This window comes from Spermophilus citellus, assembly GCF_964194105.1.
Source record: "Spermophilus citellus genome assembly, chromosome: 10".
NCBI classification, from domain to species: Eukaryota; Metazoa; Chordata; class Mammalia; order Rodentia; family Sciuridae; genus Spermophilus; species Spermophilus citellus.
In genome coordinates, this window is record NC_138197.1 from 117,640,310 (window position 1) to 117,651,013 (window position 10,704).

The 10,704-nt window shown below is 37.9% G+C and overlaps 1 protein-coding gene across 1 annotated transcript; it reads right to left on the bottom strand.

Moving 5' to 3' along the window:
- Positions 1–333: 333 nt before the first annotated feature.
- On the bottom strand, positions 334–10,174 carry ARL1 (ARF like GTPase 1). Its single transcript, XM_081309311.1, has 6 exons — positions 9,988–10,174; positions 8,124–8,261; positions 5,769–5,850; positions 4,665–4,776; positions 1,258–1,436; positions 334–675 (listed from the first exon to the last, which is right to left on the bottom strand). Exons 1-6 carry the CDS (start codon positions 9,989–9,991, stop codon positions 645–647), a joined length of 546 nt encoding a protein of 181 aa, XP_081165437.1. The 5' UTR covers positions 9,992–10,174; the 3' UTR covers positions 334–644.
- Positions 10,175–10,704: the final 530 nt, after the last annotated feature.

Here is a 10,704-nt window from a genome sequence, read left to right on the forward strand (position 1 = left end):
CATCTACCTCACAGGGTTTCCTTATAAACCGATTAGATCAGTATTATAAAGCTCTTTATAAAGTACTATAAAGTTACAATTATAGATAGTCAATAAAGTTAGTCAACAAAATATTCATGCCTATAATCAAAAACTTTTAAGTGAAACAGTTTAAAATAAAGTGGTCAGCTAAGCAAATAAAAATTATATTATACATACTGTGCTTCTAGCCTACTCTCTGGAGTCTAATCTTTGGAAAGACTTAATTCATTTTAAGGAAGAAAAAAATCTTGAGTTAATATATGTGTTAGTGACACAAACAAGATGCAACTACTAATTCAAAAATAGGCGGGCTTCCCCCCAAGAAGAGTACATTCTTTAATAGAACTGTATTTGAATAAGAATTCCATACAAATAGAATATATACCTTAACACAAGAAAGCAAGGAAAGAATGTTTTTACATTACATAGAATACCCAGATGATTCATCAAGTTACCCCTCTAACCAAATACTTCATTTTTTGTATTTATTATGAACTTTGTAGTCAGTTCTGTAATATGCCAACAATCGTGTGGTTTCAACATTTAGTGATATGAAGCACACCTGCCTGTTTCCAAAGAGAATGTGATGCAGCCTTCATTTCAGAGGAGCTGAAGTGATTGAATTACTGTCTGCTTTTTAATGTTTCAACTAACCTGTAAAGAGAAAATGAAGCTCCATGAAATTAATTTTCAGGTATAAAGCATGCACATTTATAATATAAATTTTATAATGGAGGCAGATTCCAAAGCACATAAAATGATGAATGCTAACATAAATTAGGAGGAAGTTATGGACTCAATTTCCATGATGGTTATTATAAGCTTTGACTTTGTGATTTGCACAAATAATCAAAAAAGACCAAACATCTATTTTCCAGGCTGCAACTACTGTAGGGCTACATGTGGATGATTCAGAGGTGAAAACTAGTCTCATTCCTCAAGGAGCTGATTATCCAATGAACAAATGCACAAATCAAACAATTACAAGTCAGTGTAACAAGTAGTATGTCACTGATTTCTAACAAGGTCACCTAGCAACATGTGGAAAGGTATGGGAATGGAGATAAATCAGGAAAAATTCTTGAGAATGGCAGAGAGCTGGATTTATTTAAATAACTATAACCAGGTAGATATGGCTAAAATAAAAGCAGATGTACATGAAGACCAGTGAGAGAAAAGGCTGGGAGAACCTGTGTGATAAGCTGCTGAGTTGGCTTCTAGAAATACAATACTTGCCATTCCATTGCCTCATCAAGGCCAGTGCCTTTGGTTGCTGATGTTTTGAATATCTGCCATTTTCGGTCCTTCAAGGCAGGTAATCCAAGTGAGTTTGCCATCTCTGAGGGAGTCATAGCCTGCTCCATGTCTTGTTTATTTGCAAACACCACTAAAATGGCTTTTCTCAGCTCTTCTTCCTAAATAAAATGGAAGATATTTAATTTCCTCTAATCCATTTGCTCCCTTGAGTTTATGGAAAAAATACCAAAAACTACATTACTTTAAAAGTACATATAATGTTTATTATAAATTATTTCAAAATACAGAAAAATACAAAGAAAGATGCTTCATCCATAATCCCTACCTCCCAATCACCATTGTTAACATTTGGAATATTTTCTACCAGTACTGTGGTTCTATAGATATTTAGTTTACTTAGTTAATACATTTTCACATTTAAGATTACATATAATTCTATACCCTGCTTTAAAAAAATAAACATTATGAATCTTACTCGAAACCATAAAAATTTTTCAAAAAATAAATTAGTGACTAAATATACTTTACACTATGGGTACATGTACCATAAATCATATAACAATTTTATAGCACTGGACTCTAAATTCTTTCACTTGACAATTAGAAAAATCCAGGTAACTGCTAAGAGCCACAGCCAAGTAATATGATGCATGGCACTTTTGGTTGTAAGGTGATGCCAGCTAGCCATTGAGATGATATGATTATGTTAAGATTTGCATTCATATGGATATTGGACTCCTGCTGTTCACCTCTGCCTCCTAGGGACTCCTGGAGAGTTCCCATTGGTTGGGGAAGTACAGTAGGAGGGAATTCGGGGCAGGAACTTCTTCTGGGGTTCCGGTAGAACACCACCGCGTGGGTGGACCGGCTTCTTCCCGGATGTGTACGGGGTATTGGCGGCATTTTCAAAAATAAAGTTTTGTTCCTGCTTGAGTGGCTCGTGATTCTGTGCCCAGCCAGACTGCGGCAGGTAACAAGATGTTTGTACAGAAATCTTTGAATCTATTCTCTTAACACAGTTCTCTAAAACTTTATGTTGAGGATTTGATAAAGTGAAAAAAAAATATAATATAAAATGGCTTTCTAGAAAGGTGGTAACAATTTTTACTCCACCAACAAATCTAAATTTTCAATATAACCTTAGTATACCAGAAAATTATTTTTCCAAACATAGTTCTAACTGAATGTTTGTTATTAGGCAATTAGAAATGCAAATGTTATTAGCAATGTGTTTCTCTTCTGTATACTGCCTTTTTCTCATTTTTCTACTAATTCGAAAAAAGTCTAGATATGATTAAGAACAGTAATTCTAGCCAGGTGCAGAGGCTGTAATTCCAGTGGCTCAGGAGACTGAGGCAGAATCTTTGAATCTAGTTCAAAGCTAGCCTCAATAACTTAGCAAGGCTCTAAGCAACTCGAGACCCTGCGTCTAAATAAATTATGGAAAGGGCTGGAGATGTGGCTCGGTGGTTAAGCGTCCCTGATTCAATACCCAGTACAAAAAATAAAAAGTAATTCTTAAGTCACTGGTGTTTAGTAAGTTCTAAGTTCTAATTTCCCGTTTTTACTCTTAATTATATTTGGTATATCTGGGATTTTTTTTTGGGGGGGGGCAGTTCTTTGTGTTTATACAATTAAATCTAATTAACAGCTTATGGCTGTTACTTTAAAACTCCATTATATACAAGACAAATAGTTCCTTATATCTTAATTTATCTACAAAGATCTTATAATAAATATGATGCTATAATGTAAAAAATTAAGCATAAGTTTAAAACTACTAAGTTTGAAATTTATAATTTGGAAACCATTACAAAGTCAGTAGTCCAAGAAATCAGAAATCTAGTGTCCTCTCTTCTGAGAATGGTTTTCCTTAGGTATCAAGTGGTCTAGAACTTATATTTAAGCATTCAATGACTGGGTAAATCAGAAATATATTTTTGGTGTGAAAAGGAAATTTAACTATCTGATCTTCTAGAGACAATGCAATTTCATTATTAAATTAGGCATAGTATATCTTGCTGTTTTAATTTTTAAAAATTACTTAATGCATCCTCTGAATGTCAGCCAATACATCATCTTAAGCTCAATGAATAAAATGTACTGAGTTCTTCCACACATCAAGATAAAGTCAAGGAACTTATATTTTGAGGGTAAAACATACATAAATAAAGAAATACATTTAAAAACTAAGAGCCTGGTGCACTGGCACATCCTGTAATTCCAGTGACTCAGGAAGCTGAGGCAGGGATATTCAAAGTTCAAGGCCAGCCTCAGCAACCTAGTAAGACCATCTCAAAATAAATAAAAAGGACTAGGGATGTAGCTCAGTAGTAGGGTACCCCTGGGACTAACCCCCAGTATTGCAAAAAACACAATAACAACAAATATCTAAATAGAGAAACAGTAAGTGGTATAAGGAATACAGTAGGGAAAGGGGTTAGAAAGTAACTGAGACTACTCTTTCAGGAAGAGTGTGTCAGAAAAAAAAAAAAAAAAAAAAAGGTCCAGAAGGTAGCAATGTAAAAATTTGGGGGAAGAGAATTCTAAGCAGAAGGCTCACAGGTATAAAAGGCCCAAGTATACAATTTAGTATGCTCAAAAAACAAAGATCAATGTGACCCAGTAGAATGGTACATGCTTATGATCCCAGCTATTCAGGAGGCTGAGGCAGGAGGATGACAAGTTTGAAGTCAGCTTCAGCAACTTAGACTCTGTCTCTAAATAAAAATAAAAAATGCTGGGGATGTAGCTCAGTGGTAAAGTCCTCAAGTTCAATCCCCAATACAGCCAGCAACCTAGAAATACACATTTTTGACAAATCTCTCCCCCACAGAGGAGTTTCAGTTATTTTCTCACTATTTATCCTACTTTATTCTTTATTCCATTTATTGTTTCTTTACTTAGTTTTTAAATTATATTTCTGCTTCTAAAACAGCTAAAAATAAGACATTTTTTAAATGTCACATCATAGGGGCTAGAGTTTAGCTCAGTGGTAGAGGGCTTGCCTTGCATGCATAAGACCCTAAGTCTGATCCCTAAAACCACAAAAAAAAAAAAAAGGAAGAAAGAAAAAGTGATGGTGGGATACATCATAGGAGTGACTTAAGATAGTTTTAATAGTTGCCTTAAGAGACCTCTGAACTTCTGGAAATCAAAGAATCTACCTTATAGGAAGTTTCAGGGTTAGGGTTAGATTTCTTTTTTCCTCCATTTCCAACTATATTTCTGGAACAGGAAGTATTGTGAATAAGAGAAAACATTGAAACATGGAAGGAAAAAGTCACTGCATTCTTTTTAATTATTCCTACATGTGATAATATACTCTGGAAGTAGCAAGCAAATGTAAATGATTTCCCTTCATCTTAAAGTGTTAGTTTACTTACCTCCAACATGGCAACTAACTCTGATTTAGAAATGCCAATTCGGTCTCGGTCACAACTGTCTACTACATAAATGACTGCATCGGTGTTTGAATAATAACATCTCCAGTATGGCCTAAAGAAAATTCAAAGGGGGAGAATATATAATTATTACTTGAAAGAAGAAACTGACATACCAATTTACTTGCTAGGACTCAGGGCAATAATGAGTGGGTGGGGAAGACTGCATGCCAATCCTGCCCCACTCATGTTAGAAACAATGCTGCAATGATTTCACTATTTCTGACAGTTATCTCTCATGTCCCTAGGATTTTATGAAGTTGAAAGAATGGTGGTAAATCTTCAATCAAAGGACCAAGGAATTTAAAAATAATTCAAATTTTTTAGGCTGAGACAGATTCTTATCATCTATAAAATCATCAAATTTTCTGATAGAAAAGTTTGTACAAAGATCTGGCCAATGTAGCTTATACTCTTTAACTAGGAATCCTTCAAAAGGAATGGACTTATTTTAATATGGTTTTATCCAAGTCATTAAATTAATCACTGAAGACACCAAGAAGTAGAAATGGCTAAAATCAGAAATAACCTCAAAAGTGATTTAAGAAATGAAACGCGTTAAAGGAAGGCAGATGTATAGGAAATGTTATTACTAATCTCTTACAATGGCAACATAGGAAGCTACCATTAAGTTACCAAATATTCATACAAGTCCTGAATTTCCTGAGACATCTGTTTATATTACCTCTAAATGGAATGTCTACGGGGTATTTTTATGAATTCTCTGTCACACAAAGGAAGGGGCTGAGCTAAATGGAGGGATAGTTAAAAAACTACTTTAGTAATTAGGTCTTGAGATTTTCATGAACAGATTTTCATTTAAGTGATATCTGAAAAAAAATCAATCTGAAGTGGTTATCTTTAGATTTTAATTCAATGAATGCTCTGAGGGAATAGGCAGTTTCAAATTTTTTCATATTTTAAACTTAAATAAATCCCATCCAGTTTACAATGGAAAATATGCTTTGGTTTATTGCTGCTAACAGTTAACCAAAAAAAAAAAAAAAAAGTTAAATACTTCAAAATAACCTGGTATTTAAACTATACCTGATACTTGTCTGTCCTCCTAAATCCCAAACTTGGAATTTAAGGTTTTTGTATGTCACCGTCTCTACATTAAATCCAATAGCTGGAAGAGAAATCAAATCGGTAAGTATGTGTAGACTAATACATTCTACTTTCAAGTATCCAATCCAATTGAGTTTTAGCAATTAACAGTAACTGTTCAATCACATTATCAGCTGGGACATCATTATTTCATTTAAGATAATATTCTATGATACACACATACACACACACAAACTCACTAATTAACAAGACTAGCACCACCTTCAGATTACATAAGAATGATCTGAAATATCTAATTCCCAGATCAATGGAAATCCTATTATATTAAATTCCCTCAGTACTAGCAAATAAAAGTGTTCAGAAAGTTGTAGTTAGAATGTAGTTATATTTATAAAAACTGGAATTTTTGTTGATAGGTAGTAAATAAATAGGGATCAAAACCAAGAATGGACCAGATGCAGTAAGCACACGCCTGTAATCCCAGCAATTTGGCAGACTAAGGCAGAAGGATTGCAAGTGAGGACCTAAACAAGTTAGTGAGGACCTAAGCAACTTAATGAGAACGTGTCTCAAAATAAGTCATAGCTGAATGGTTGAAGGGGCACCACACAGCTAAGGCAAGGTACTACCACTGTCACTGAAAGGAATCTAAGGGGTGGAAAGGATGCTGAAAAAACTTAGGACTGATATATATAAAGAGTACTTACATCTTACAAGATTAAAAATATCAAAGCAAAAAACAACTTACTGTTGTAACTGGATGATTAAAACTATAGTATAAGAAACCTAAGTGGAAAACTAAAAAGCCAAGTTCATGATGTCCTCCTTAGAATTATGCAATTACACAGTGATTACCCTCATTCACCATGATTAAGAGCACTATTTATGTGCAAAGGACAAGAATGTAGTATAAAGAGCTCTCACTGAAATGGGATCCACTATGCACTGCATGGGCCACCAAGTTGGCACAGTAGAGATGAGAAATTTTAAGAAGAACCAAGGGAACTGAAATGTACTGAATGTAGCAAAAAGAAAATAACAGATGCTACAGAGTTCAAAAAGTTCTTTTCATAAAAGCTAGACTTTTCTTTTAAAATCTAGAACCTCAGTAACAATAACTATACAGGCAATAATTTAAATAATCTTGAGCAAACTCTGAACTCTTCAATTTAGTGTAAATGTATTAATCTTAAGTAAATTCAGATCAACAAATGAAAAAGTATAAATAACAGTATTCATATATAGTTAAACAGGATTGTTCCTGGATATTTGTCTAAGACAGCAACAAATGTTTCTTTTGTTATTTTTAAGTACCAGTGTATTTTGACACTCAGTCTCTACAACTCAGATCTTTAAGAGTAATCAATAGAACCCTGCCAAGTGCAATCCCAGCTACTTAACACTTGCCTGGCAACTTAGTAAGGCACTGCCTCAAAATAAAATAAATAAAGGCTAGGGATCTAGTTCAGAGGTACAGAATTTGCACAGCATGCCCAAGTCACTAGGTTCAGACCTAAGTACCACCACCACAACAAAAAGGAACCAATAGAATTACTAAAGATAAACTAACTATAGTTAAAATACAAACAAATTCAGGCAAAAAAAAGGCACTTTGCATATGATAATATCACTTAACATCCATATAATTCTTTACACACATTTACAAAGAATTTTTGTTCTGTTTCCCCTGCCTCTTGGTGCTGTGATTGAACCCAGGGCCAATGCTCTACTACAACTAAGTTATAGCCTCAACCCCTACAAAGTATTTTTAAAGTATTTTTAAAGTATTTTTGTACACTTCATTTATTTCCCCCCCTCAAGGCCAGTAGATGTTTATTATTTTTCATTTTATCAGTAAAGATACTGGCCCTCAGTAAGATTTAGTGACTTAAATCAACTTTAGCTCTAAACAGCAAACTTGCTTTGCACCCTTACAGGGGGCCTTAAATTATATCAAATTGCCTCTCAGTTTAACTATCGGACCAGGTGCAGTAGAGTACACCTATCATCCCAGTGACTCCAGATGCTGAGACAGGAGGATCACATGTTCAAAGCCAACTTCAACAACCCAGCAAGCCCTAAGTAACTTAGGTAGATCCTGTCTCAAAATAAAAAATAAAAATAGGGCTGGGGATGTAGCTTAGTGGGAAATCACTGCTGGGTCCAATCCTTAGTAACGAAAAAAAAAAAAAAGAGAAATAAAAAAGTGTTATTAATATTATATTCATATTAGAAGTTTACAAACCTTATCAATTTATTATACAAATCATTTATTCAGAAAGTTAGATATAAACCAGAAAGCTCCTACAATTAGTTTATTATACCAACACTTACTAGGAATAGTAGTAACAACTTCTCCAACTTGTAATCTGTACAGAATTGTGGTTTTTCCTGCACCATCTAATCCCAAAATTAAAATCCTCATTTCCCGGGTTCCAAAGAGACTGGAAAAAATACTTGAGAAAAAGCCACCTAAAAAAGATAATAAAAGCAAAATCATATTCAATATTGTGTAAACCAGATGCACAATACATTTAATCTTGTCCTTTGAAAGCTACATATCAAATTAAATAATAATATATTTTCCTGGTAGATATTTTTGCTTCTAATGAAATGGATTATTCAACATCACACAAGTAATTAGTGATATATTAGTAGTCCTAAATATTGTGTCAGGCAGGCAAAAGATATACTAAATAATTAGAAATATAGTCACTGCTGACATGGGGTTCAGAATACAGATACCTTGACATGGTTTCCTTACTACCCCTAAAAACCAAAGGGCCAGTCAGAAGGGCAGTGGTTTTTCACACATGAAAAGCAATTATTGTACAGCAGCAAAATCACAATGATCTTTAATCACTGAGACTTCTCCAATTAACAATATAACAGGCAGACGAAACCGACACACAGGGCTAGGGTTGTGGCTCAGTGGTGGAACACTTGCCAGCACGTGTGAAGCACTGGGTTCAATCCTCAGCGCCACATAAAAATAAAAAGTAAATACATAAAATAAAGGCATAAAAGAAGATGCTTTAAAAAAGAAACTGACACACAAACCAGAAATCACAAGAACTATTTCTGAAAGCCACTAGAGAAAATTTTTTTTAAAGTTAGTAATAATAATAATAATCATAAATAGTTGACAACAAAAGGGTTGCCACACTTTGCTATACGGAAAAGAGATGGGAAAATTAAGAGTTGCCAAGTTTGGAAAATCGAACACACCACGGGCTACATAGAGAAACTTGGAAAAGTCAAAAGAATCTGGGTGTGACTTGACAAAGTCCTCTCTGCCATTTACAGGTAGGAAAGATGCGGAAGAACAAAACTGAAGGGTTACACAAGACAGGTTTAGGGGCTGTGAGCCTCTGGAGCAGGAAGTTTACTCCCGGAAAACCGACGAGGGATTTAAACCAAAGGACAAGCATCTTCATTTGGAAAGTGGTAAACAAGTTCACGAATGCACACCTCCATTTGGGCTCTAGCGGGCACAAGGAACAGTCCCTAGAACTGGAATTCAAGTTTTCATTCACTGGACTAGTAACACCTTCCCCACTTTCAATTTACCCGACTTAATTTTACACGAAAAGCTACAGCAGACAATCAACACAGATGCCAGGGTGGCCATAAAGCGACACTCCCGGGCTGGGCTTGTGGCTCAGAGGCACGGATGAGGCACTGGGTTCGATCCTCAACACCACATAAAAATAAATAAATAAAATAAATGTGTTTTTTTGTTTTGTTTTTTAAAGCAACACTCCCGTCGGACTTCTCGAAGTGACGCAGTCCCGACTCCGCAGGGGAGAGAATTCAGCTGGCACTGCGGGGACGGAGCCCGGGTTTCAACGTTGTCAGTGAACCCGCAACTGACACGTCGCTGCGCTTCGCAAGCCCAACTGCGCCCGGCGAGCCGCGGTGGGTATAGGAGGCTGAGGGGAAAGTCGGGGTCACCGAAAAGGACTCGCCGCCGCCGCCCGGCCGCCCCCGACGCCGCAGGTACGAAGGGGAAGCAGCCAGGGCAGCGGAGAAGCGCGGAGCGGGGTCCGCCCGCAGGTGAAGAGCCAAGCTGAGTCCCGCACGTCCGCCCGGGAGAAGCTGGCCACTCTGGGCTTCGCACCGCGGCCCCGTTCCCCCTCCCGCCCCCAGCCCTGAGCCGCAGCCCCTCGAGCGCGCCCAGACTCCTCGAACTGCTCACCCATGATGACCCGCCAGTCGGCCCTCGCCGGTCCGCGGAGGCAGGCCTCGACTCGGCAACGACTGCTATTCCAGCCTCGGCGCCGCCACCTCCGCTAGCTTTAGCCTCCAGCCGCGGCTCCAAGGCGGTCTCCTCTCAAGCCAGGTCAGCCAGCAACTTCCACGTCGGACTCCCGGCGGGGGTGGGGGCCCGGGCCGCCGCGACTGCGCGCTGGGAATGGCGGCCTGAGCATCCGCGTCGGCGCTTTCGACGCAAGGTCCCGGATCGCCGAGGGTGAGGACTGTGGACGCCAGGATCTTAAAGAATGCAAGAACACGAAGTCGCTCCAGATTCCGATTTCCTGGATAGAAATGGCTTCCCGAAATAATGGAATACGAATTTTCATGTTAAATTCTGACACAAAAAATTGACGAATCAGCCAACTCAGAGAGCGAGTAGAGGACTCAAAGAAGCGGTCGCGCAGGACACCAGCGCCGGCTGCGGCATCACAGGACGTGCTGGTCCTGGAGCACCCTGCGCGGGCGGCCCCGCTCTCACCTGTGCTTTCCCCAGAAGGAGATGGGACTACGTAATAATAATAGGAAGACGCCCCCCGCCCCCCCGCGCCACCTGTACTCTGCAGCTTTACACCTGAGGTCGCTACCTGGAGAATTTTTGCCAGGACTAGCGTTAGAGCCCCTACCCTCTCCCTCTGACTCTGGACACCTGAGCGATGTG